Genomic DNA, 26,785 nt, shown 5'->3' with positions numbered 1-26,785 from the left:
CCTTCACTTCCTGCCGCCTACGCGTCCAGACGACCCAGCCTCTGCACATCTTCGGTAGACTCAAGAACCGACATGGACAACCAACAAATCAGTCAGAGCGACAGCGGACGTGTTGCAGAGCCTCAGCGCGTCGAGCCTCGGGCAATGGCGTTGACAAACAGCGATCCCGGCGCGGACATGGAGTTGGTGGATATCCATTTTGGACACCTGCCGGCTTCGAAGGCCTCCCCGATGCCTCATGAGTGTCGCGACATGTACTGTCAAGCGTATGTCATCTGCACGAGTATATCACTGACAAAAGCAGGTGGCGCCGCGAATTCGTGACGAGCCCACTCAGTACCGTGACGCTTGTTGCCAAGCTGGGAGACGAGACCGCTACTTGTACTCTACCCACGGAATCAGCCGGAGTCCTTTCGAAGAAGTTCAGGATGCAGGTAAGTTCCAGCTTTCCGCTGCCTTAGGAGCCTAGACTGACAATTCATCAGATCCAAGATCCGCAAAAAACCGACTCCGTTGTCACTATGCATGACCACAAGTTCATCGTCGTTGATCTGATGGTTCAACACATCCTCTACGGCGAATACTATCTCGACAAAGCCCAGCAGCTAGGCGAGTATAGGTTGACATACATGAAGAAAGCTCGGCCTGGTATCGAAGACGACAACCTCACGGTGCGGATAGACGAGACGCCAACAGAACTTCACCTCCAGGTGTATCATTGCGCGAAGAAGATGGAGATTTCGGGACTCCTAGCCGAGGCTGCGAGAAACTTCAAGACCTCTCTCCTCAAGGATCTACCGACGGCCGACCAGTTCGTCAACATGATGGAGAAGTACAAGCTGTTCGACCCGTCAGAGAACACCAGCAAAGAGCTCCTTTACGCGGTCGCGACTTGTGGAGCGATGCAGCGTTCTGTGTGGCTCCAAGAAGAAGGTGGCACCAAGTACCTTGAGTTCCTCGGAACATCTGGCTATGCGAAATACGAGGGGGCGGCCGAGCGAGACCTGGACAAGTACAAGCTCGAACATAACATCCCAGAGCGCATGGTCAACATCGGCGCCACCGACCAACAGCTATCGAGCAAGAGGCGACTGTCGACTGATCCTTCGCTTGATGCGAGAACCCCCAAAATGCGTAGTGTCGGTACAGGACAAGAACAGCGTGGAAACATCGGCGGTCGCCTTCTCCAGCGCCCTGGTTCGAGCAATATCTACCAACCTACTGTCGAGGACCACAGCGATTCGCCTACCCCCCGTCGTCGTGACCATGGAAGCTCGGCCACTCGTACCAACAAAGCACTGCCGCCTACACCCACACCATCTGAGCTGGACAGGTCTTGGCAGTCTATGGGCGGATCCAAGGCGTCTCAAGGTGAGAAGGCAGCCTCGGTTCCCATGAAGCCGGCATCAGGTCTCCTGCGTACCCCTCGTCCAAGCTCAAGCCTTCGACAGAGCCAGACGTTCCGCGGTGAGGCCGATGGCTCTGATGATGTCGATGGACCGGATCTCTTCGCCGACTTCAATCCCCCGTTCGCCTCTCATAGTCCACAAGGTCCTAGTCCCGTTGCTCCGCGAACTGCGCGCAAGCAAGGAGGTCATCAGCCGACTACGGACCAGACCAACGTCGACCGTCAAGATGCTAGTGAGAACGTTCTTGGCGGGGATGATGATGACACTACCATCACGGGCTTCACTGCTACTCGTCAGGGACTCGATCCGTCGTCGTCGTCGAACAACATCCCCGTGGATGACAACGTCGACGAATCTACCTTCATTCCCCTCATCAGTTCATCTGACGACGGCAAGGGCGACCCCATGGAGCTAGAAGTCCCACGTGTCGAGTTCAGCTTCGACGAGGGCAACACCATCAACCAGGTTCCCCAGGTTCCCGTCCTCGCACCCACTGTCGCTACCCGTAGCACATCAGATGAGACTGGTGGTCAGAAGAAGAAGGAAGATACCAGCATGACTGACGTGTCTGGGGATGGAGACGATGGCGTCAAGACCGAAGATCGCATGGAGGTATAGGGGGCGTGGCAACGACAAGGACGTTTGTAGACGATGGGGTGTCAGCCCATGAATCTATGTAGACTTTTGTAGTTCATACGTGCTTAGGTGAAGATAAATACAACGAGGATGTATCAGTCAACGCTCGTTATACCTCTTGTTTTGTGACTGTGCTGCTAGCTGAGATACTCCTGGCGCAGGCATCCATTTTCAGTACAATCGGTGATGATACGCCGAAGGACAGCACGACTAGGCCCGGTAGATTAGAATCTTCGGAGTGAATGTGCAGCACCATTGTTATTAAGTCATGTGAGGCGCTAGTGAGGCAGTCATAACACCGTGATAGTCATTATCGGTAGTCGTTCAACTTCTCCATCTCGCAGCCAATCCGACAACTACCTGCACCAACTGAACTCGCCCGCACCAGACAGCTTTCAGCGACCCGCCCTCAGAACCACAGGAAGCAGTCGCTCTACCGACCACGATATCTAGCGCGATGGCCAGCAACCCCGACGAGCACACTTTGGGTAATAGTGGGGCCGACATTACCTTGGTGGATCTTATGTTCGGAGATCTGTCGTATGAAGACATGGAGCCATCTGACGAAGAACTCTTCAAGAGGTAAGCTACGAGCCAACCGCCCGAGACCTGTGTTTTGATTGATACTTACTCCCTTTGTAGAGCACGTGAGGAGCTCCGCCGTAATATGCCGCGCGACCTGTCTCTCCCGTCTTCTGACAGGCTGGCTAGCTTTGCTACAAACCTGGAGTTGGCAATTGCGGCGTCTGAATGGGTCGAGCACAATGTAAGTCTCCGAGTACATTCCGCATTTCAGCTACTTTGCAAACATTGTACTGACGCAGTTTCAGACGGAAAATATCCAAGAAGCGCCTACCAAGGACTACAGCCCTATGGTCGTCAATACCGTGGCTGAGGCCATCTTCGACCCACAGTACGACATCCCCAACGACCTTCCCGACGGCACCACTGCGACCGACTTCCACCTGCAAGTGTACTTCTGTGCAGTCGCCATGGGTATGAACGCCGTCCAACACTTCGCCTTCAAGTTCATGAGCGCTGCCCTCAGCGAAGATGGCCTGACGCCTGAACAGCTCAGGAGCTTGGTAGAGAACCACGGGCTGTTCACTCCAGCTTTTTGCAAGAAGACACGGTCGGCACTGCCATTTCACAAGGTCATGTGCACGCTCGCCACTCACATTGTTCTCTACGAAGATGACTTATGTGGAAGCAAAGTGTACAGTGATCTGTTCCTTACTACCGAAGGATATCTGCCGTATTGGCTGAACAAAGTAAGGAGGGGCGTCAAGGCTTACGTTGAGGTGGTCAAAAGGGAGGATCCTGCTGCGTACCGCCGGCGATTCCCTGGTTAGATAAGTCATGTTGCGGCGGCTTACGGGTCTGTATGGGTGAGCGTTGGTATTGTCTTTGCAATTCCTCGCTATTCTCTCTTGCTTCACAAGTCCGCTACTAGCGGAGCCTCTCCAGACGTAGGCGTTCACAGGTAGTCTGTTTCGCGATGATACCCCGATTGATAGCAGGCGTATGGCGTTCATGTGGTACAGCACATGTAATAAAACCTCTTGAAGACCACCACGCTATTCATCACCATTCCCAGAGTCCTCTCACGGTAGGCGTATGCAATCAGCATACTCATAATATCGTTATTTATTCCTGTTCTAACATCGCAACACAACTCCTCAGCAATGCCATCAACCGTAGCTGTATGCTCCGCCCCGCAGGTGTATCCGCATGCTTACCAGCACCCCAACCAAATGGCAGCACTAGCCTCCGTCTACCCTTCTTATCCAGCACAACGAGTGCATCTAATGGAAACTTGCCTCCACCGAGGGGATGTAGTAAGCCCAAGCGGACGAAGTGGTTGTTCGATGGAGTCGCGGCTTGTATTAAGGGTAGCGAGAAGGGCGCGGAAGAGGAGAGTCTATGTGTCGAGGGGTCGTGGCAGAGGACGAAGGGCTGAAGGGTGGGCGAGAGCGCGTAGAGGTCTGGTAGAGCGGAGCTGTGGGTTGTTAGTAGTAGTTTGAAATGGTCCAGGATGATCTTACCAAAGCAGGTCGTAATGGACCTGAACGTTCCCCTGCACACACAAAACAATTATTGACGCCTGCCTCTTATACCTTGCCCAGTTGTTATGCGCTTCCAGCATACTGCCTACAGGAGTCGCGAGCGTACTGCTACCCAGTATCGCATCCACATCCACGCTCCATGCCTCCTCCGGACTAATAACATCTAGCTCTTCCAGCTCGCACTGCGTCTTCGACCTCTTCAGCGCATCGCCCAATGGCGGCAGCGCAGGCGAGGGCTCCCTCCTCCGCTGGACCTCGTCCTCGTCCTCGTCAACAGTCAGGCGCGAGCGTTTGCGGCTAAGAGCCACATCCATGGTCCAGCTGTCGTGCGTAAGTAAGTCACCCATCTACGGCGTCACGTCATACATGCGTTGTGGGTGGAGAAGAAGACACGACCAGCGCCCATCTTCCTACGACAGTCGGTCTGGGGTTGTCGCAGAGACGCACGCACGAGCGAAAAGACCCAGGGTTTCCTGCACGTCAGGCCCAAGCTCCCCTGCATACCCCGCCATCAACGCGCCTTTCCGCCTTGCCTACGCAGCGACCTACCCCACTATCCATCAGCTCAGCTGCGCCTAGGCTACCAGAACGGCGGCTGGCGAATCTGCCATCTCGGATGCTTCGCGCCCATGGCTGAGAGAGACGTTGCGAGTAGATTGCGCCAGAGCACTTGGAACGGGAGCATTCCACTCGAGATACGCCTGCACAAGGGCGACTGTAGGACGTACGACGAGTCGGATCCTTACTTAGTACGTGCAGTGTCGACATAGTCTGGCGATGATACATCGGATGAGCTATGGCTGACTAGAGGTAGATACAATTTCCACGCATATCGTATCTCGGGCTGCTCATACACAAACTGCATGCCTTCTTCGCACGCAGCCTTATCTACCCGGATGTCACGCCCAAAGACGCATGGCTATCCTACGAAGACGTGCCGCTGAAATGGCATTATCCACTAGGTCTTCTCTACGACCTCTACTCTGGCGCTGAGCCGGCGTATCCCTCAGACACGGATACAGAGGCTGAGCAAGCGCACAAGATCGAGAGTACAGAGGAAGAGCGTCAACATTTACCATGGCGACTCACGGTACACTTCTCCGACTTCCCGTCCGAGCAGCTGGTTCAGCTCGACAATGACGACAAGCACATGCATGATCTGTTCATCCACAGCGTGAAGGAGGCCGACTACCTCAGGACAGGAACAGGAAAGACAGTCATGTTTCTAAGCAAAGAAGACAGCACGCAGCTCTGGAGCGGAGTGAAGAACCACGACTTTGCGGTGTACAACCCTATCAACCAGAAGCTGCTGAACCCGCAAGGAGTCAACCTGAGACATCTACCAGTGCGGCTCTATCTCCCACACGCGTCGTCGGAAGGGGTGCAAGAAGAGACGGCACCCGGGAGTTTGAGAGTCGTGCAGAGGCTGGTGACGCCGAACCTGTCGTCTAGTAGGTGTAATTGCGGTGTAGGTGTGGAAGGCGCTGACGGCAGACAGGGCAACCACAGACCATCGGGACAGCACTGAACGCGATATTGCCGACACTATTTCCGAGCAGACGCAGTCCGCTGCTGGCGCAGGCCGTGTTGCACGGAGCGGTGCTGCCGCTGAGCGCGAGTGTGGAGGAGCTGGTGCGCGCGACGGCATATCTCGATGGCTGGCTGCACATTGCGGTGGTTATGATGGGCTGAATAAGGATTTATGCCAACAGCGACGGCGGTCACATGGGAGCCGAGTCATGTGGCGACGCTATTCCACGATCCCGGATAGCAACAATATTGGCAGTACGGGCAGCGTCGCGATAGCGGACGCGGCAGCACAACTCAGACGTTCCAAGGCCCGCGTGCAGCTCGCGAGACTTGCTTCTGCTGATAGTGCCTGTGACACGGTGATGCTCTGCAGCGTTTCAAAGGCCGTGTAGGGCTCGTGTGCCATGCTTCGCCAAGATGCGGGGGCACAGGCACAGCAGAAGCTTAGTGAGGATCCCGGCATCGAGCTACCAAGGCCACCCCACGCGTCTCCAGTCTGCCTGGGCGCTATCGGCGTAGCGCGTCGCCCTGTCGACGCGAAGCCAGCGTCTGGAAATGAGGCATTATTGACGTGCGTTGTTTTTGGCTCCGGTGCGCTAGGCCTGCTGTTGCCCGGTTGATGCTGCCCACGGTTCGGCTGGTGTCAAACGGCCCTGGCGAGATATCCGAGGGTGCTGGTGGGTTCGCGCCGCCTCCATCAGTCATGGACGATAAGCAATGGGCGATGACATCGTTGCTGCTCCTGCGGCACAAGAACGGTTAAGAGGTGGCAGGGGTGCTGGCTGAGTGGAGCCGACGAGTAGCGTCAGCGGCTTGCAGCGCCAGACGCACCTGGGCAACTGTGTGGAGGCGCGAGCGAGAGGTTCATGGGGAGTGCTGGGAGTGCTACGGTGGATGGCTTGGTATCAACGACCGGTGAAGCTCTAAAGCGGCTCTTCTCATGACAGGCAACTAGCAGATAGTGACTACACATCCGAACGTGAGTATCTCCGACGTGAGGCTGCGATCGTCGGCTCATCTACGACGAAATGATGGCATGTCGCGCCATTGGCTGCACTGGGTAGCTCCCTCCTAGCTCCCTCAACCCTCGCGGGTGGTTGCTAGGCCCGACCCAACCTTCATCTACTCTTCACGCTGCTCCTCGCCCCGAGTCTCCAACATCCCCCAGCGCCCACTATCCATTACCCACTCGGACGAGCCTCAGACGTAAGTACCGCTCCCTACTCCCTCCCTCCAGGCCCGCGCCCATTCCCCGGCCGAAGCGACGCTGCACCCACCCTTGCAAGCTTGGAGCCTCCCGGACAACCCGCTAGGACCCGGGGCCAAACAAAATGCCTCATCAACTGTGCAGAAATTTTCGGCGAGCCGGCGCATTTAAAAGCGGACATTCACCCTCTTGCTATTAAGAGCTTTTTCGTTCTCACTCTTTGATGCTGCATCGCTGTCGACCTGCGCCTTTCAATTAAACATCGCCGAGTCCCTCTGCCTAGCGACCGTTTCCGTGGGTTTGATCCGATCGCGCTGACCAGCTTCCGTTGCCATCAACAGCCAAAACAAAGCTCCCTTCAGCTCGATATTCAAACAGTGGACCGATTCAATTCGTAAATGTAAGCTCAATGCCGCCTTGTTCTGGAGCTGCCGGGGAGAGTTCGCGTCACGTCGTCGCATCCCGTCGCGTCGTGTCGCATCGCATCGCATCACCGCCATCGGGACCAGTCTCGCGACAAGCCTTGGCCGAAGATCGTTACGCTCGAGACCTCTCTTGCGAGTAAATCGCACGCGCCCAATGCGCCTGGCCTGTGCTTCTCCAGCTCCGGGAATCCTTCCAGGTCTTCACAGCTGCTCGTACGAACAACCTTTCTAACATCTCCACCCCAGAAACCCACAAACAAACACAATGGCCGCCATCAGCATGCCCATCGCCGCTCGCGCCGAGTACGCTCTCCACCAGCTCGCCAAGCGCGACAAGAACTGGGCCCAGCGTGAGCCCGGTGTCATTGTCGTCTTCGTCATTGTTTTCCTCGTCGCCATCCTCGTCATTGCCATGTTCATCAACAAGAAGGTACGTTTTCCCAACCACCCCAGCCACCCAATTCTTTCCCCCATACAGCATTCTAACACCCACCACAGAGGCAAGCTGGCAAAGGCATGGCATAAGATACCCCCTTTGATTCGAAGTTGGAGCGAAGCCGAGCAGTACGATTTCAAGGCGGACAAGACATGACCCCCGATACGAAAGTCATAAGAGCTGTTATGTGGACCGGGCAAAGAGCTTGTGTATAATGTGTTTGAATATTCGCGTATAGGATAACATGGGCTGACCCTGCTGGGGAGGCACTGTGGTGCGAATGCCTCTTTGAGAGGGCTTCGTGGTAATAATGAACAAGTCAAATACCCATTGAGAAGCTGTCGCGTTGTATTACTTTGAATTGGATCGAATTGCTAACGTAGGAGATGGCTCGGAGCTGCACTAATAGCGTCGACAGCGCGTCTAACAACAAATCTGGCATCGATCAAACTACACTTGCGCGTCTCATCGGCATGCGAAGAAACCCTCGTTCCTTCATCATGCTTCGACCATGCAGGGCGTTGGAAACAGCTTCATCACCGCCTTGATTCTTCTAGCTCCCCTCGCTAAAGCATCTGCGAACCCAAGTTCAGTCTTGCTGCATGCTTTATAGCACAACAGGCTAGCACAAGCCGGACCCGATCGCTTGCTTCTTTCTTCGATCACCACATCCCACATCTTCCTCATCCTCTCTCGTCCTCGACTGACGCAGCATAGCTTCTTCGAAGCGGGTGTTGACTATGGAAGAATGGTTCCACCACAATTGTCGCTTTTTTGCAGGACGATGCTGTTTCGGTTGTGGAGGATAGGCTGCACAGTGGCTAGCAATGGCTGTTGATAGTTTGTGTACATTCTGTTCAACAAGGGTTTATTTAGGTAATGGTGGTTTGTCAGGGTCGTCTCAGGTAGTCGTCGTCACCCACACTGCCAATCTCAAGGGTAGACTTGTCTCTACTATTGCCGCCGGATTGTCGTTCACACCATCTCGAACCACTCATCTTTCGATGAATCCCGTCCCTCCATTGCTTCGCCATCCATGTACCCGTCCAAGTAGCACTCGCCAACGAAATGCCATTGATTGTTTGCGAGAGGCCTTAGTATATATGGAACGTTTCCGCCGAACAAGATTGCGACTGTATCCCCGGACATCATGCTTGCTGGTCCAAGACCGAGATGACCCGATGAGGTTATGAATAGACGTCTGTTCATTAGACGTTCAAGTGACATGATATAGCGATTTGGGCGATGGTCCTCAACGGCCGCGATAGTCCCGACGCTACATGTCTCGGTCGTATGCTGTTGGTGTCGATCATCGCGATCAGGCACCCGTTCTTGCGAAAACTCGATGACAATTTTGAAGGCTCTCAGCGGTTCGTATTGAACGTCCCCGTGTTCAGGAGTCAATCCTGCGGTTGTCACACGGAAAAACGTCCTGTCAAAAGAATCCGAGGTGTGTACAGCTTGTGTCTTACAAGACTCGTAAAGTTGGAGAATAAGATTGGACAAGTAGTCTCGATGTCGCTCTGGTACTCCCGCGTGAAACTTCGTGTCGTCTAGCCTTACCGTAGGGAGACAAACGTTGACGGTATCAACATGTGTTCCAAGAACGCGCAGGACGTTCAATGGGGCATCTTGATCCATCGTAAGCCGAGTACGTCTGGAAGCTCTGTTGAGTATTTCGGAAAGATTGCGCGAGCCATCGGGATCCCAGTGCAATCGAAATGCACTGATGCGGCGTGTGGAATCCGCAAGATCCCATCTTGGTACCCAGGAAGGGAAATGTAGGCCCGATGAAGTAGCGCTTGCCATCTTCGCAGGAGTGAGCTGCGATAAAACACTCAGGCTGTGGGTTTGCTGGATACAGTACTTCGCAGCAGCTGCGTACACATCCTGCACCGGCCTCGTGTAGTCGGGTTCTAATTCTTGAGGCCAATTATCCAGATCTCGGCCTGCGCTACTGACTCCGAGCAGCGCAAAGACTTTATCTCTTGGGTCGGTAGAGCGGAATGAGCTTGTTAAGCGTAGCAGGACGTGCAGGTGAGATAAGGTATATGCCAGCCCTGTGCCGCCCCAGTAGTGTTTACCGATAACTTCTTGGATGTTATTAACAAGTTCCGTACGTTCCGTACGATGATTCATGCCAGATGTGTTCAGCCAAACTATGGCCTCCTGGAAATGTGACCAGGACACCCGCTGGCTACCGCAAAGCATCTCGGGGCATCTACTAGACACTGCTATCTCCTGCAAGATCCAGCAACGCTCGAACCAGGGTGATTCCAGCAGTTGGGCTAAAGCACTCCATATTCTGTCGTCCACTGGCGGTAGCGTATGGCGGTTTGCGTGGGGACAGTGATTGATTTGAGTTAGCAGGCTTTTCGCAGCCTTAGCAACCTCTTCAATCCGTCAGTAGGCGATATCATGAGTTTGGTATATTGATCATGTCATAGGGACTGGGCGTCTGGAGATTTTCTGGTATATTCTGTGGCCCTGAAATATAACACTTACCGTTCTTGAGCGGTAGCCAGATGATGGTATGCGTACTTCGTTGATATATGGATCGCATCATACGGACTTGCTGGGCACGCTCGGCATCGTCTTCTTGGTTGATACAAATTTGATCTACCCAGAACGACGTCAAACTCGCTTCCACTGCATATGCATGCAATCTCTTCAGTCCTTTTGCCAGATTCGACGATATTTTCAGCCTAAACCCGTTGCATCGTAAAGTAATACTCCGATCTGGGGACCCCCAACAGTAACTGAGCGCATGGTATGGCGTATGATCGGTGAGCGAAACCGATCTCATCTTGCAACTGAGGTACGGAAACACAGTAATGATCTCGAACAGGCGGAAAGATAGTGGGGTAGGAAGCGTATGGTACAAGGAGTCCGATGCGACATCCGTATGGTGTCCAGGCAACGACGTGTGTCGGATGGTCGCGCCTGAAAGAACCGATGAACCGGCATCAGACTCCATGATGCTCACGGGCTAGGACCAAGACTGTAGCAGACAGTGAGGAAATATGAGGGTCTTGAAATGCCAAGGTCAGTTTCAGCTGGAATAGACACAGCAGTGGTGGAAGTAGACGTTGAATCGGCCGCGTCGTTAAAGTTCACCTACACCGACGCCACATGCTTGGCTATGCTGACCAGACTGCAGCCTGATGTCCTGCTTTTCGCACGCTGTCAGTCATATTGTGGCGGGGAAAGCGCATATGCGCAGTCGCTGGTTCTCAGTCGAGATCATTGGCCGCCAGAAGCCACCTCAAGGACGGCGTCGTCTCGTCACTTCTTCAAGCAAGTTGTCACGCTGCCGGCGGACCCAATGATGGTCCCGTAACTGTATCGCAATTCGATATGACAACTTTATTGGATGTCAATGTGCCAGATAGGTCTCTGTCGCAGTAAAGTGAGGTGTTGAAGATCAGGGACGCGATTACCCCGCGAAGCGTTGAGCAACTGCGCGTCTGCGCATCGAGATGTTGGAAGGCACCAATCCACAAACATCGGCTGATCTAGGCATACCTAGGCAGCAGCAGCCTGAAGCTCACACGGCATGCATATTAAAGTCGAACGTAGCTACATGAAAGACCACACATCTTTCTCATCCTCAAATAATCTCAAAAGTCAAAAGTCAAAATCATCAACCGCATACTCCAGCAACCATGCCAACCACCCTCACAGTCGCAGACCACGACTCCAAAAGCTCACGCAGCCGAACCTACAACGTCGACACCCCAGAAAAGCTCCTCGCACGCACCAGTGAACGAGACTCCCAGGCCTGCAAATGGCTAATCCGGAGTTCGGTCTCCGCTGATGAACTCCAGAAGTCTTGCATCGTCGGCTCCAACAATGGCTTCGTCCACGCAGCTTTCGATGCATATAGCTACCACCATCATCTCACCATCCGCCCGGAAGACGTCTGGTTCGCAATTCTCTCACAGCTGAACTTCTACATCAACGCCAATGCGGAAGCCCTACGCGATCATTTCGTCTCGCACCAAGGACAGAAAGAGCTTGAGGTCAAAGACGTGGGCAGCATTCACTCCGTGGACATCGGTGCCTTGGCTCGACGGATGACAGGACTCATACAGGAGAATGTCAAGGACCCCGATCTGCGCGATTGGATCATGCCTGCATTCAGCACGACCACAGTCAGCGACCGCACAACAGCTGCAGTACTCATGATGGGTACGATGCAGGCATATTTCTCGTACAAAATGAGCATCATGTGTGGCATTCCCTCCGTCACTCTACTGGGCGAACGCGAAGACTACGAAGACATCCTCGCCAGGCTGGAGAAACTCGTCGAATTGGGTCCTGAAGCGAGTATATTCGCCGATCTACTTCGCCCTGTCCTGCGCAATTTCATCGCAACGTTCGATCCGGAGCAGGCCGTTGCCTCCCGCGACTTCTGGCAGAAGATCGCCCATCGCTCTGGCGGGGGCAGCGGACCGTCATACCTGGGAGGCTGGCTAACGGCATTCTGCTTCTGGGACGACAAGGGCAAGTGCATGTATAACCTGAAGACAGGAACGCAGGATTGGAACGTCGATGAATCCGATAAACAGCTGTTGGAATTGGACGGAGTTTCGTACCATCGGGTGGATACCGATGATATCCCGTCGGGCTTTGCTTCTGTACCTGTGTTGGTGAACGACAATGGTACCGAGTACAAGACGAAGATGGTCGCTGGATCGCTGGGTATCGAGATTACTAGCAGCAATGACTCCGATGCTGGGGAGGAGGAGAAGAAGCTGGATTCGCTGCAGTCGCTCAGTGGGTGGATGATGTATGAGATTGATCCTGCTCCCAAGAAGAACCCCTGGGAACATGACTCGGAAGGGAATGACTCTGATTGACCAGTATATGAGGGTGTTGGATAATAATGACATCGAGCATGATGCGAAAAGTATGACGGACTAGTTTGCGAAGGATAAGGTTACCGGGTTTTCCTCATGGCACTGTACAAAACGTAATTTAAAATATATATTCTCTAACAATCTACACATGCGGTAGCATAGTTAGGAGACATTCAATTTGCATGAAGAGCAAGCTCAGAGAAACAGCCCTCTTCGTATACGTCGCAGGTATAGAATGGTGAAGTAATTGCTTGAATTTGTTTGCATATACATCTCAAAAAGTACAAATCAGGCTCAAAGAAGTATCAACTTCTGCGCAAAATCGCAGGTTCATCCAGCAAACAAGATGCGATGGCTCTCCCCCTTCCACAACTATCCAAATACACTCTATGTGAAAGCCATGCTCTTCTTGATCTCGGCAATGGCTAGCGCAGGGTTAAGTCCCTTGGGGCACGTCCTTGAGCAGTTGAGAATGGTGTGGCATCGGTACAAGCTCATGCTGTTGTTGAGGGCGTCCTGGCGCTCGGCCTTCTTCTCGTCTCGCGAGTCGGCGATCCATCGGTAGGACTGGAGAAGAACAGCGGGGCCGAGGTACTCCTCCTGGTTCCACCAGTAAGACGGGCACGAAGTCGAGCAGCAAGCGCACAGAATGCATTCGTAGAGTCCGTCGAGCTTCTTGCGGTCTTCCTTGGATTGACGGAACTCACGACCCTGGGACATTGTTAGCAGATGTCTATTGGCCGACTTCCAAGGGTGTACGTACGTCTGGTGCGGCGGTGTCGCGCTGCAGGTATGGCTTGACCGATCGGTATTGCTTGTAGAAGAGCGTCATGTCCGGTACGAGGTCCTTGACAACGTACATGTGGGGGAGCGGGTAGATGCGAGATTCCTTGGTTGTGTCGGTGGGAATACGGCCTGTCAACATCGTTAGCCTTCCAATTCCTTCATACGTTGCGATTACACATACAGAGACATGCCAGGGTGTTGACTCCGTCAATGTTCATGGCACAACTTCCGCAAATACCCTCGCGACAACTCCGCCTGAACGTCAGGGTGGGGTCCACCTCGTTCTTGATCCTGATGAGCGCATCCAGCATCATGGGTCCGGTCTTGTTCAGGTCGAGCGTGTACGACTGCATCTTGGGCTTGGAGGTCGGCTCATCTGGGTTCCATCGGTAGATGTGGAAGGTCTTGGTCTTCGCATCTGCGCTGGCCTCGGGGTCCTCAATCGTCGATGTCTTGCTCTCTGGGATGGGCGATCGCGACGCATTGGGTACAATCTTTTCGGCGGTCTTGGAGATGGGCTCGCGGGCGTGAACGTCGTTTACGGAGGCGAAGCCGCGGGAGAAAACTGCCGGCCGTACGGCTGTCGATGAGCGTTAGCAGTGCTCAGCTGTCGCGGTGACACTGGACGGTGTACGTACCAATTCTCCGGGTAGCCAGACGGGTGAAAGCGCGTGTGGAGGCCATTGTGTGTGGTGTGGTGTGGAGAGTGCGGGCTGGGGCTTAAAGATCAAAGTGTTGCTATCATCGAAGTTGTAGCGCCAGGGCGCCACTCAAGCTTCCTCGGTTATGACAACTGCCAATCCGTGATTGGTCGCGCATGCTCGTCGGACGATTCCGGCTTCTTCGGCCCTTCGACGCCACTACATCATCGTCGAAAACGTCAAGACTTGTGACAGTCATCTCGCACATAAAGATCGTTCGCCCAGTGTGGTTCTTTCCAGAACGCAGGTCTTTGAAGAAGTCGTATTTCGATAGATTGCAAAGCTCAGCAAGGTCCCAGCACACGAAGATTTCGGCTACAAGCAATTTCTTTGTGCTCGTGTGATCAATTGCGCATAGCCAGTGTTGGTATTCATAGTAACTGTAAGGTCGGTAATATCGTAGTGGCTTGCTGTACTCATATCACGCCGACGTTAGAGGTATATGCCATATAGCCGATCGGCCTTGATGAGGTAGAATTTTCTTGCAACGCCGACTCACTCAGGAATAGCCGATGTTCCACATCCTTGAGGGTTTGATTCTCTTTGCACGTACTGTGCTTCCACTCAAATCTCAAGAACGCTTCTCTCCCGTTCTACCAAAACCCTCCAGCAGTCCAGTCTCCATTTGTCGCTCTGTCTCAATCACCGCGCAAATCTCCGGGATTACTCTGCCTTGCAAGGTCGAAATCCCACTGTTCCAAGCCCTACACAATTTCAGTCTGAAACGCATTGCACTTTCTGTTCATGTTTATAATGCTGAGGTCGTATGTGCGCACTCTCGTCCTTATGGTTCCACACTACGTCGTGGTTTTCTATAATAAAACCAACAGTTCTCGATATGCCCCAGAAAAAATTCGTGTTTTACCAGCTTTCAATGGAACTTTGGAACGAATCTCTGGTTTGAGGGCAAGCCAGTGTCATGTTTTCGCTCTTTCCTCTTCCGGACGTGGACTCACCTTCACCACGCGGAGCACCAAAGCAGAAGGCACGACGAGAATCTGGGGTTCGGGGCCCCACTTTGAGCTCTCACTTTCACCTTATCGCGACTGAATCTCTTAGAAGCCTGTTTGCTCAAGCTGCCAGCTTGGCGAGGCCTTTCGTCGCCGCGTCCACCCTCTTCCCTCCGCCACCGCACCACGCTCACACGGTCGCGTCGCCCCCCCAATTCCGCACCATCCGCACCCGCTATAGCGCTCTTATCGCATCATTGTTGCTAGGATTGTAGAAGTCATGTCTCTCTCATCACCTCATGTAAGTCGTCTTCTCTTTCGTCTGCTCTTGCATCTTCTGTGGAATCTTGTTGTTGACAGTCCTCGAGGCACTTACGCCCACCAAGGGTAGGTTCATAGGCGGTAGCCCGACTGGTGGCTATGGCAGTCCACTCCGTCCGCGCTTCGAGAGGGACGAGCAGTCCTTGCCTACTGTGGCAGAAGACGGATCCAATGGAAGCGCGTCCACTGATTCACACTCCGCTTCTGGAGGATCATCGTCGCAGCTCAGCTACAACAATGCCATGAGCCGCCCTATGGATGCTTCTCGAGGACCAGTCAACAGCCAGATGCCACACGCAAAGCAGCAGCTTGTGGGTTTCGCTTCACCCTAGCATGTCGAGGGACTGTGGCTAACATACACGAAGCCGACAACTCCTCAGCGAGCTCATCCTATGACAGTCAACGGAAACATGCCGCCTTCTCTTGCGTCCCCATCGTTCACTTTCCCGCAGGGTACTCAGCAGTACGGTGACTACACCCAGAAGATGGCGTCGGCTAAGATCAACCACCCCAAGAACTCTGTTTCACAACGTGGCATCTCTCACACAGGCCAGAGGTCCGATAACTGGCGTTCATCTGGTCACGCATCGTTCAGGAACTCCAAGCGTCATCCATCCACCATGGTCAACCCTGCGCCAGCATTTCCACGCACAATGACCGACATTCCCGAGTATCTGGCTGTACAGGAGATGGCTTTCCGTCAAGGTCAGTATGACTCAGGAAACTCTCGCAGCAGGGTCCCAGCAAGCCCCTTCGCAAGCCTCTTCGACCAGGTCTGGGAGCGGTTCTTCCAAATGGGTGCAGCCTACGGAGGAACGCCTGCTACATCGCCCGTAGAGCCGTATCCCACTCACGAGAACTTCGTTTGGTCTATCTTGATCAACCCCGCTACACAAGATCTAGAGCATCTCAACGGTTCCGTGGACATGGGATGGGCTCATAAGATGTGTAGCATGTCTTTGAACTGCATGGAAGAGCTCATCCGCGTCGTGCGCAACCGTCCCAAGGACTGGGAGAAGATCGTCTGCGACATTCCTTTCCCGGTCAAGCAGACCATAGTGGCCTTCCCTGACCTCTGCGAGTACTACGACGCCCTCCAGCAAGAGGCCAACGAGGCATTCGGCGGCGGATTCTGAGACTTGTCAACTGCGTCGACTTTAGCTTCGTGGAGTGGGATTATTGTCCCACACTCGGAGTTCCGGCCGCCTAGTAACGACAATAACAGTCGCGTAAGGTCTGTTGATGGTTTCGCCTAGGCGATGTTTACATGACGATCAGGGGTATGTTTGTATGGTGTTTCTCTAACGAGAATTAATAGTGGGTTGATTCCTTTTTGTTATCATGGCATTTCACGGTGGGCACTGATGGAGTTTCGGCGCGATCTTGTTGGAGGAGTATCCCGGCAGCATCGTCAGTTTCTTTTCATGTTCACGCCCACCGATCTCACGACGTCATGTAACGACCCATGTACAAGGAATGGCTCTGGCGCAGAAGCCCCAGATGTACTGTAGCACAGCTACGCACCAACACGTATAACAAAAATAATTTTCGATACAATAGCCCAAAAGCAATGAGACACACCTCGCGTCGTGATACTGCCACGCCAGATCACGTGGAGACGCGAATACGGGAGGGAATGGCTCCGGGCCTTTCCAAGATTTGCGAATATCCGCGTCATGCACATCATATTAGATTTTCATCACCATCTACTATAACCGTGTCCAGTCGCGCAAACCGCCCCTCTGAAAATGACAGCAACAGCACCAGCACGTTCGCATGGCTTCGATCGCCAACACAGCCTTTTGCAGCTCGACTGCAGCGCCGACCTGCGACACTATTCGCGCAACCTCGGGCCAGGCGTCCAGGAGCGCATCTTCCAGACCACGAGCGACGCCCTGCGGAAACAACTCGACGAGCATCGCGACTTCCTGCTCCGGCATCAGCAGCAGCAACCGCGGCTGGCTCCTACCTCGTCGGTAGTCAGCGGCCCAGCGCCGCCAACTCCTCAGGCATACCCACAGCCTCATCCCTATTCTCAGGCGTCGCAGCCCCCTCCCCTCCAGGCCGCCGCACCGCAGCTCGTCCATCGCCGCCCCGAACCCGCCATCGTCCCCGGCGACATCAGCACATACCCGCTCGCCCTGCGCGATGCCCTGTATTCGCAGAAGCTGATTCCGCGGGCGCATGACGGCCGGTCAGCGTATCATGTGGTAGTCAGCAGCAAGAACCGCGATCTGGGCGAGGATACAAAGGTCGTAGGGACTTGCCCGAGCATGCTGGCAGCGAATGAACTCGCGGCGCGGTACTTTGTCGAACATTGTCTTGTCGATGTTATTGAGCCGAAGTTTACGCAGCTGGCGAGCGGCGCGTTGCACTGCGGTGCGGGACCTCACAACGTTTATGTGCAAGAGGGCAGGATGGAATGATGGACGCATCTGGTAATACAAGATGTCGTGGACCCGGGGCAATGGTCTGGTCCCCAGGTTCCACGGTACCCTTTGTCACCTGCAGGGTCCGCTGCCGTCCTGCATCATACCCGTGCTTTCAACCCGTCAGGCGGTATGTCATGTCCATCAAACATGTCGGACAATCGCATCTGGGATGCGCATCGCCACCACAACCTGATCGACGACTCGCGGGCGATTCCAGAGCTCAGCGATGTTCCTGGTCAACCAGAAATCCGACAAACCGCGAAGTCGTAAGATAAGAAGGGCCAACACGCACCGGTCAGTCACAAGACGTGTCGGGCAACAGGAGTCAGACAGGTAGCATCCTCTCATCGGCGCATGCTGGGGTACTACATGCACAGGGCGAAATCAGCTTGGAGGAAAGGAGTTTTACATTCTTGGAGCGTTTCGTTTTTTTGGGCGGATATGTATTATTATAATCTATTTCGATGATCCATGCGCATCATTGCTGGGACCATAGAGCCCCAGAGCGAGTCAATTAATTCTGTAATCACCTTACAACACTGTCCACCGTCTATACCGCGCTTCTCCGCTTTGACGTCTTTTTATACACCTGTCCAAGCTGTCATGTAGACTTGTCAGTGCCGCCTGTAAGTCGCGCGCGTGACATGTCTACCAGTACCTACTCTTCACCTCTAATCCCTCGTTACCCAAAAGTTACTCGCACCCACGCCAGACGTGAAACGAAGGGAGACGATCGCCGTATCTTCACCGGAAGTCCGTTTCATGCCCACACTTCCCAACAAGGCAGTTTATCAACAAGTGTAGATTGCAGTGTTGGCATGTTCCGGACTCGTTTTGCTCGTCCGCCCGCTACTTGCCGTGATAGCAGGGTCATGCGCTCCGCAACTTGGCATGCCCTTGTCCCTGTGACCGGAACCCTCGCATTGCGGGCTCTTCAGCAACGTCATCAACACTCTTCACCAGAGCGCGCTGGTGTCGCATAAGTTGATTCATATCCTCCGAAGAACGGCAATCGCGCGCTTCATTATACCGCGTCGCATCACGTAGATCCCAGACCCTCAGTGTACCCAGCACAGCGGAACTCGCGACCATCCCTTGCACAAACCCTGCCTCGCCGCAGCCACGCCACGCATAACCTCCTACCCACGCCGCAGCCACACAGCCCGCCATGGCGCCCCCAAACACGCCCTTCGTCTACCTCCTCTGGCACCTCTACCTCGAGCCCATCTTCGCCCTCGGCGGCACATACCACCTCCACTGGGCGCCCGCCGAATACTTTACCTTCATGCCGTCCACATCCGCGTACCACCCCGATTCCCAGATCGCATACGACCAACTCGCATCCGCATACCTCTTCTTCGCCTTCACAGAGGGCGTGTTGATGCGCGTTGTGAAGGATCGGAAGACGTGGTGGTGGATTGTGCTGGGGCTGATACTGTGTGATTTGGGGCATTGCTATGCGGCTTGGTGTGAGATGGGGACGAGGGGGGTGTTGGATCTGGGGAGCTGGAGTCAGAAGGATGTTATTACTAATTCGCTGAATGTGCTGCCGGTGCTTGTGAGGGCGGCGTATTTGGTGGGGCTTGGTGTGCCTGGGGAGGGGGCGGAGAGTAGAAAGGGGGTTGAGGGTAGGAAGGCTCCGAAGAAGGCTTCGAGAAAGGCTTGATCTGAGATGTGATTTTACTGTTGAGATATATATACATTGCGGTTTGATCTGGTTGTATGCAGTATGTCATGGTCAGCCCAACGCAGCCTACATGCTGAAGTCGAGATTCTTGCTTGATACGTTCCTCACATGATGCATGCACGTTCGGCTCTATGAACTAAGAGCTAGCGATGCGGTCTTCAGTGTGTTCGTGTAGTCGACAAGTTCGGGTTATCAAGAAAATATCATGTTGGCGCATATACCGCGGCCGAGACAGGCCGTGGCAGGGTGAGGCGAAGTTTGTGTCGGTTCCAGGTAGCATGATATCTCGATATATACGTGAGACGCTCTACGCGGTCAGAGTTTCAAGGCCTGCAGCATACACGCAATTTCTCCAATCTTCTCGTCTATTCCACGCGCGCGTTCAGCACGGCTGATTCGTCAAGTCTCTGCAGACGGCATGCATGGAAAATATAGCAGCATGTGGGGGGAGTGAGCCGCGGGAGGGCCATGCTGCAGGTCAACATCGAATTCTGCGCGCACTATCGGATTCTTTGAAATGCCATGACGGCGCACTAGCCCTGGAGTCGCTCTCAACACTTTCCCACCAACCCCCATCGAGATGGGAGCCTTCACGTGAAGGTTGCAAACTGCGCGGGCTGCACAGACGGCGACTGGCTTCGGGAGATTCAGCGCGCAGGACGGAGGCAGGCTATGGTCCATGGCCCCAACGGTTGCACGAGCCGGCGTGTGTCTAATTGGCGGGCGGGGCACAGTGATGCGCGACTAAATGGGGAAGCTCCCGCAGCTGTCAGGTTAGCAGAGCAGGCGCCGGCACTGTCTGACGACGGTCTTCCGTGCAACTTGCGTAAAGATGACCGTCGTCGAGTCAAGGCCTTCGCTGATTGCAGTGCGACGGTGGAGAGGCCCACCAAACGCGCTGTGCGTGCCGGTGTGGCCGTACGTCATACCGCGGGGCTGAAATCTTGCAATTTGCGGCCATGGACACGAAAGTATCAAGTACGCCCCTTGCCGTAAGCCGCACGCCTCATCCAGGAACAGCAGCCAGATATCCTGAATTTGCCCAACCCCCAGCCCAGCACGCCGGCAGCACTTTCTTGCTTGGGCCCCGACTGACACGCGTAACTAAAGGCGTGGCTTCCCTACTACCTGCTTCATCACGATCGATCGAAGCTGCCGGAAATTTCACTGCGCGCGCCCACCGCCTCTATAACTTCACCTCGTCTGCCCCAAGCCATTGCGCAGGACCCGCTTCTCCCGCCTATATCTGATTGCCATTTCTCCACCATTTCTACAACCTCAATCTCTGATCAGCGGGCGCCCACGCCAGACTGCTGCCCAACATGACCACCCACGTCGTCTCCCTGTAGGTACCGCTTTTCACTTGTCAGCCTGTAGATAGCGCATCGTGACTGTTGCCTGCTCCTCCGTGTTCGCCCTTTAACAGCGCTAGTTTCCTCCCGTATACCGTCGACTTTCACGAGTCCAAGTCCAACCCCCCAAGCCCGCCAGACGCCGCTCCCCCGAAGCTGAGCGAGACCGCCCGCGAGTCCTCCGCTACTAGCATAGCCAAATCGCGGCCCGTCAGCAAGAATGCAACCGAAGAGCAGACTCCGAGCCTCCTTAAGCGGGCGCCGCCGACACACATCCAGCTGCCCAAGACGCCCATGCGCATGACGGAGCATGAGGACTTCTTCACCCCCGGCCAGCCCAGCGCGGCCACGCACTTCCCCAAGCCAGCAGACCCCCGGGGCCTGGTACGTAGCGATGCCCATGTCCCCGAATGGGGTACTACCGGTCTCTTCTTCAACCAGCCCATGTCCAGGGCCGAGCCAGCGCCCCCCGACACCATCCTCGAATACGCAAAGGCGCAGGAGCGGGCGCAGGCCCAGAAGGAGCGCATGAAGGGCTCTCACGCCGGCAAGCCTACAACGGACCCGCGATGGGCCACCGAGTACTCCGTCGTGCCAGCTGTCCAGGGCAACGGCGGCCTGACCAACGCGCTGCGCTGTGCCGTGGACAACAAATGTATTAGTGACACCATCACCGTCGGCTTGATCGGATTCCCCACAGACAGCTTGAACGAGGAGAAGAAGACGGAGATCTACGAGAAGCTCGAGGAGGAGCAGGACGCCCTCACCGTCTTCGTGAGCGATAAGGACTTCGATGGCCACTATGCGCACTACTGCAAGACCATCCTGTGGCCAGTCTTCCACTACATCATCCCCGACCACCCCAAGAGCAAGGCTTTCCTCGACCACTCATGGGTCTTCTACGTCAAGGTCAACCAGGCCTTTGCCGACAAGGTCGTCAAGAACTACAAGCGCGGAGATGTCATTTGGATCCATGACTACCACCTGTGTCTGGTCCCACAGATGATCCGCGAGAAGCTTCCAGATGCACAGATCGGCTTCTTCCTCCACACTGCGTTCCCCTCCTCCGAGGTCTTCCGCTGCTTGGCCGCGCGGAAGGAGCTGCTCAACGGCATGCTCGGGGCGAACCTAGTCGCTTTCCAGACACCAGAGTATTCCCACCACTTCCTGCAGACGTGCAGTCGAATTCTCTCCGTCGAGGCTACTGAGGACGGTGTCCAACTTGAGAACCGCTTCGTCAACGTACACTCATCGCCTATCGGCATTGATCCTCGCGCTCTCGCCCTGGCCCGCGAGGAACCCGAGGTGCTAGAGTGGATTCAGACCATGCAGAAGCGGTACGAGGGCAAGAAGGTCATCGTTGCTCGCGACAAGCTCGACAACATCCGTGGTGTCAGGCAGAAGCTGTTAGCGTTCGAGTTGTTCCTCAACAAGAACCCCGAGTGGAAAGACAAGGTTGTTATGATCCAAGTCGCCACATCTACCACCGAAGACACTGAACTCGCTGCAACCGTCTCAGAGATCGTCACTCGCATCGACGCGGTTCACTCAACCTTGACGCATAACCCTCTCGTATTCCTGAGGCAGGATATCGCTTTTTCGCAATATCTCGCGCTTCTTTCCATTGCCGATGCCCTCGCGATTACCAGTCTTCGTGAAGGCATGAACCTTACTTGCCACGAATTCGTCATCTGCCAGGACGGTCGCGCGAGTCCAAAGAAGCACGGTCCTGTCATCCTCAGTGAGTTCACCGGAAGTGCTTCAGTCTTCCAAGGTGCCGACTTGGCTGTGAACCCCTGGGACTACAACAGCATCGCACAAGCGTTCAAGGTCGCCTTGGAGATGACTGATTCCGAAAAGGAACGCAGATATACCAAGTTGCGCGATACGGTTATGCACCAGACTGGTGACTTCTGGGTTAACAACCTCAGCTGCCATCTCTCAAAGGTCCACGAGGAGCAGTTCAAGCGCGACACCATGTCCATTCCCCGTCTTTCGTCCAGCAATCTTGCGCGTACCTACCAGGCATCTCAGCGACGACTCTTTGTACTCGACTACGAAGGCACCCTCGCATCCTACGGATCTGTTAACAACACCGTCCTGGCGAACACCGAGCGTGTCATTGTCGTGCTGAACGACCTTGTTGCTGATGACAAGAACGATGTTTACGTCATGACTGGACGTACTGTTCGAGAGACTGAGCTCATCTTTAACCGCGTGCGAGGTCTCGGTCTCATCGCGGAGAATGGTTGCTTCTTGCGCGAACCCAGCGCGAAAGAGTGGATACAATTTCCCGACGAAGAGAAGACTGTGAAATGGAAAGACTCCGTCAAGCCCATCTTGCAGTACTACCTCGAGCGTGTCGAGGGTAGTTGGGTTGAAGAGCGCCACTGCTCCATGATCTTCCACTACAGAGCGCCCAACGACAAGGATGATTCCGCAAGCCGACATGCTGGTGACTGTGCCAACCACATTAACGATGCATGTGAGCAGCAGCGCATAAAGGCGGTTCCCACTAAGGACTCAGTTGTCATCGAGCCAATCGACTTTGACAAAGCTTCCGCTTCGCAATACATCTTCAGCAAGTACCCTGAGAAGGGTCGACCTGACTTTGTGTTCGCGGCTGGAAACGACCGAAGTGACGAGGGTGTCTTCCGCTGGGCAGAGCAGCTGAAGGAGGAATGGAAGGTTCCCAATGTTCAGACCGTCACCGTCGGTGATCGCAACTCAATCGCCATGTCGACATTGCCCAACGGCGCAACCGGTAAGTTCGCATTCTTGAATTTTCAACAAGACTCCACTAACACATCCCGCAGGTCTTCTCGGCGCCCTGAGCAAACTCGCGAAGAACCCTCGTACACCTTGAAACATTAGGTACTTTGGGCAAGCGAGCAAACATGAACCTCTCTGCACGGGATATGTCTAGCGCATTTCGATACCCTCCTTACGACCTGATGATTGGTAATGGTAACGAAAGCACGGGGAACTTACTTTGGAATGAAGGGGGATTGCGAAAGGGATGTTACGCACGAATGAATGTCAAGTACTGCATGGGTGGAGTCCGGTTGGTCTTTTCCTATGATAGATCTTTTCTACTCTCAATACGGAACCTAGAATCTTCTTCATGCTAGTATTGCTAAGATATGTACAGTGATGATGTGATAGTGCTGTGGAGTCTATCAATCTCATCAATACGTGACCGACTAACGACAATCGAGGCATGTGTGAAGGGCTACTGTGGCTCACGCCACGTCTGGCATATCTTTGGACATGCATAAACAGCGATCCCGTTGACGTCGCGTCAGTGCGAAGTTGAGATAAAGTATGCCAGCCTCCAAATGCACAGACGTGGGTGTATAATGTCGCTCCTTAGCTTCGACGAAACACAACTTGGACAAAACTTAGGTACAATATAGCACACAAACACTTCATAAGTTGAATGGTGACACTGCTTTATTCATTCAGATAGCAACTGCAGTCCACGCTGCAAACACAAAGATATATACCACGAAAGATATTGAGAAGCGAATCAACAAGGCATCAAGAAGGGTATCGCTTAAATCAAAAAGAATCATCCATCATCAAAAACCCCAAGCCCATCAACCAAACCCCTCTCCTTCCTCCCTTTCTCTCAGTCTCACTGCACTACTCTAAGCAAAGTTGCCACCAGCAGTCTTCTTACTATCCGCCGCAATACTAACGCCCTTGACCACAATCTCCTTGCCCCCCTCACTCGTAATCTTAACATCGACGCTGTCCGCGCCAAAGCCAGCCGGGTTCTCGAAGAAGTTGTACGGCTTGCGGGTAGTCGGCTGCCAGGTCTTGCCAGAGTCGACGGAGACTTCGAGTTTGGAGACGGCGACGTTGGAGTTCATGACTTGCATGCTGAACCAGAATTTGGAGGTGCCGGATTTGTTCTTGAGGACGATGGGGGTGGTGATGCCGCAGGGGACGGGGGTCCAGTCGACGTTGATGACGCCCTTGGAGGGCTCTGCCAGTTTGGCGAAGCCGTCGGGGTAGAGGTCGAGGTGGTTGGGGCCGCAGCTGGGGGTGGGGTTAGTATGTGTTTTTTGTGAGATTTGTACGGTGGGATTGCTTACCCTGGGCATTGGTCGGTGACCATGGCGGTGATTTTGTTACCGTTAGGGCCGGTTACGCTGACGCACACACCGCAGGCGTTGCCGTTGTCCCAGTTGGAGTCGGAGAGCGCGGTGCCGTAGAGACCGGCGGGGATGGTGTAGCCAACGAAAGAGCACATGCCGCCCTCAGTGTTTCCGCCGTAGAAAGTGGCTTCGCCGCGCTTGGAGGCGGCAGATGATACGGCAGCCTTGTCAGCGGGAGCCGCGGCCTGGGATGCGGCAGGAGCTGGAGCCTTGGACTCGGAGGCAGGCACTGCGGCAGCGCTGGATGACTGGGCGGCAGCGTAAGACTTTGATGCATCACTCTGGGGGATCGGAGTGTAGGCAAGCGAGCTGTAGTCTAGCTTGGTGGTCGGGAGGACGCTCATCGTAGGGTAGGAGGGCGAGTCGGAAGATCCTGCAGGCTTGAAGAGAGCAGAGGTGGTGGCGTTGCCATAGGGAGCACCAGTTGGGTGAACGGTGACGGTGGTGAGGATCTCCTTGGTGCTGGTGGATGTGACATCTTCGACAGCGTCGGGAGTAGCAGAGCCAGCACCGGGGGTGACAGTGACGTAGACTTTCTCGTAGGTGGTGGTGTAGACAGTGCTCCTGGAAGAGCAAGCGCCAGACTTGCTAGCGGTAGCGTCGGCAACATCCACGGGCTTTGCAGTCTCGTACACTGTTTCAGTTGCGGTCGTGGTGACAGTCTGCTGGGAGCAGACGGACTCAGCAACAGCGAGACCCGCGATGGGGAGAAGAGAGAAGAAGGTGGACTTCATGGTGTCTGATGACTGTTTGATGGAGTGACGGAAGATGGAATTCGAACGACGACTTGTTGGAAAAGACTGTATAGGATCGTATCAACGAGTCCAAGTAATGAATGGCAGCAGCTCAGCGGCTTGCAAAAAAAGATGGAAGTTCGACTTCGTGTTGAGAGAGTTACCAGAAGCTTGAAGCTCTACGAAAGGGCGTCCCCGCCCTACATAAAGGCCTCGAACAACGCTTACATCTCATTTTACTTGACTAACCCAACGCAGCGCCACGCAGTAAACTAACATGTGGAAATTTGCGCTCGGGAGGAATGCGAATAAGCTCATCTCTTGATCACCAATTCCGTTGTCTCGACCCACCGAACGTAGCGGGAAAATGCCGGCTAGGTACCCACGCGCTTCTCGCCTTTTTCTAGTCCAGCCCCAGTGATATGCATCCGTTGATTGACGGGCGTTTGGGGTTGAGCAAGTCAGAGTCCGTTTCAGAAAATGCTTGTGTCAATGCTTGGTATGATGAGTTGGGGGCATTGTGAGTCGTGTGGCGCTAAGGCGTAGGATGCGCTAAAAGGCGATCAAACATGCGTGAGATGAGAAGACGGGAACATGCAGTATTTTTGAAATTCGCTGCCGGGAACCGGATTTTGAAAAGTAGAACACCGCAAGCGACGTTCTACAACTGCTTGTTGCGCAGCCGTAGCATGATGCGTTGTTTAGCAGTAACGCCGCGAGTGTGTTGCGTGGCTATGCGATACTAATTCGGGAACCAAAGCGTTTCAAGGAAACCGATTTGTGGCACTTCGGGACTTTATCGGCCGTGTAGTACAGTCGCGTGGTAAGTACTAGTGAGTCTAGAACCAGTGTATATATTACACGAAATACCGAGCGTAGTCCGGTGATGGTCCGGTGGATATTGTTGACTCGGTAGGCGCCCGCAACATCGTCGACGAACCTGCTACATGATCCCGCGTTCTCTACATTGCGCTTAAATGGAACCCATTCTGTAGATTGTTGACCATATCAGAACTGTAAATCCATAAACGGATGTAAGGATGCGTAGATGTGGATCCCAAGTCTTCTCCATACAAGTACAACAGGCT

At 54.2% G+C, this 26,785-nt stretch overlaps 11 protein-coding genes across 11 annotated transcripts; 8 read left to right on the top strand and 3 right to left on the bottom strand.

Moving 5' to 3' along the window:
- Positions 1-72: 72 nt before the first annotated feature.
- Positions 73-2,027, top strand: J4E87_010905 (uncharacterized protein; the record flags this gene model as incomplete). The annotated part of the gene is made up of 3 exons (XM_049382475.1): positions 73-242; positions 305-434; positions 486-2,027. The coding sequence occupies 3 exons, from the start codon at positions 73-75 to the stop codon at positions 2,025-2,027; spliced, it is 1,842 nt and encodes a 613-aa protein (XP_049227795.1).
- Positions 2,028-2,502: 475 nt separating this feature from the next.
- On the top strand, positions 2,503-3,397 carry J4E87_010904 (uncharacterized protein; the record flags this gene model as incomplete). The annotated part of the gene is made up of 3 exons (XM_049382474.1): positions 2,503-2,627; positions 2,688-2,811; positions 2,876-3,397. The coding sequence occupies 3 exons, from the start codon at positions 2,503-2,505 to the stop codon at positions 3,395-3,397; spliced, it is 771 nt and encodes a 256-aa protein (XP_049227794.1).
- A 295-nt stretch (positions 3,398-3,692) lies between these two features.
- Positions 3,693-4,425, bottom strand: J4E87_010903 (uncharacterized protein; the record flags this gene model as incomplete). The annotated part of the gene is made up of 2 exons (XM_049382473.1): positions 3,693-4,044; positions 4,091-4,425. 2 exons carry the CDS (start codon positions 4,423-4,425, stop codon positions 3,693-3,695), a joined length of 687 nt encoding a protein of 228 aa, XP_049227793.1.
- Positions 4,426-4,740: 315 nt separating this feature from the next.
- On the top strand, positions 4,741-5,803 carry ATG5 (autophagy protein 5; the record flags this gene model as incomplete). Its single annotated transcript, XM_049382472.1, has 3 exons — positions 4,741-4,860; positions 4,926-5,562; positions 5,610-5,803. The coding sequence occupies 3 exons, from the start codon at positions 4,741-4,743 to the stop codon at positions 5,801-5,803; spliced, it is 951 nt and encodes a 316-aa protein (XP_049227792.1).
- A 5,571-nt stretch (positions 5,804-11,374) lies between these two features.
- Positions 11,375-12,571, top strand: J4E87_010901 (uncharacterized protein; the record flags this gene model as incomplete). The annotated part of the gene is made up of 1 exon (XM_049382471.1): positions 11,375-12,571. One exon carries the CDS (start codon positions 11,375-11,377, stop codon positions 12,569-12,571), a length of 1,197 nt encoding a protein of 398 aa, XP_049227791.1.
- Positions 12,572-12,958: 387 nt separating this feature from the next.
- Positions 12,959-14,041, bottom strand: SDH2 (succinate dehydrogenase complex, subunit B; the record flags this gene model as incomplete). The annotated part of the gene is made up of 4 exons (XM_049382470.1): positions 12,959-13,282; positions 13,335-13,486; positions 13,539-13,937; positions 13,996-14,041. 4 exons carry the CDS (start codon positions 14,039-14,041, stop codon positions 12,959-12,961), a joined length of 921 nt encoding a protein of 306 aa, XP_049227790.1.
- Positions 14,042-15,721: 1,680 nt separating this feature from the next.
- On the top strand, positions 15,722-16,465 carry J4E87_010899 (uncharacterized protein; the record flags this gene model as incomplete). Its single annotated transcript, XM_049382469.1, has 1 exon — positions 15,722-16,465. The coding sequence occupies one exon, from the start codon at positions 15,722-15,724 to the stop codon at positions 16,463-16,465; it is 744 nt and encodes a 247-aa protein (XP_049227789.1).
- Positions 16,466-17,077: 612 nt separating this feature from the next.
- J4E87_010898 (uncharacterized protein) lies at positions 17,078-17,755 on the top strand (the record flags this gene model as incomplete). The annotated part of the gene is made up of 1 exon (XM_049382468.1): positions 17,078-17,755. One exon carries the CDS (start codon positions 17,078-17,080, stop codon positions 17,753-17,755), a length of 678 nt encoding a protein of 225 aa, XP_049227788.1.
- Positions 17,756-18,929: 1,174 nt separating this feature from the next.
- On the top strand, positions 18,930-19,427 carry J4E87_010897 (uncharacterized protein; the record flags this gene model as incomplete). The annotated part of the gene is made up of 1 exon (XM_049382467.1): positions 18,930-19,427. One exon carries the CDS (start codon positions 18,930-18,932, stop codon positions 19,425-19,427), a length of 498 nt encoding a protein of 165 aa, XP_049227787.1.
- A 1,343-nt stretch (positions 19,428-20,770) lies between these two features.
- J4E87_010896 (uncharacterized protein) lies at positions 20,771-23,666 on the top strand (the record flags this gene model as incomplete). The annotated part of the gene is made up of 3 exons (XM_049382466.1): positions 20,771-20,793; positions 20,875-23,564; positions 23,617-23,666. The coding sequence occupies 3 exons, from the start codon at positions 20,771-20,773 to the stop codon at positions 23,664-23,666; spliced, it is 2,763 nt and encodes a 920-aa protein (XP_049227786.1).
- Positions 23,667-24,450: 784 nt separating this feature from the next.
- Positions 24,451-25,697, bottom strand: J4E87_010895 (uncharacterized protein; the record flags this gene model as incomplete). Its single annotated transcript, XM_049382465.1, has 2 exons — positions 24,451-24,844; positions 24,901-25,697. The coding sequence occupies 2 exons, from the start codon at positions 25,695-25,697 to the stop codon at positions 24,451-24,453; spliced, it is 1,191 nt and encodes a 396-aa protein (XP_049227785.1).
- Between the last annotated feature and the right edge of the window lie 1,088 nt (positions 25,698-26,785).

The sequence above is a fragment of the Alternaria ethzedia genome, assembly GCF_023757985.1.
Source record: "Alternaria ethzedia strain BMP 0044 chromosome Unknown scaffold_59, whole genome shotgun sequence".
In the NCBI taxonomy this organism is placed as follows: Eukaryota; Fungi; Ascomycota; class Dothideomycetes; order Pleosporales; family Pleosporaceae; genus Alternaria; species Alternaria ethzedia.
Note: the sequence above shows the minus strand (reverse complement) of the source record. Positions and strands in the feature narration are given on the sequence as shown.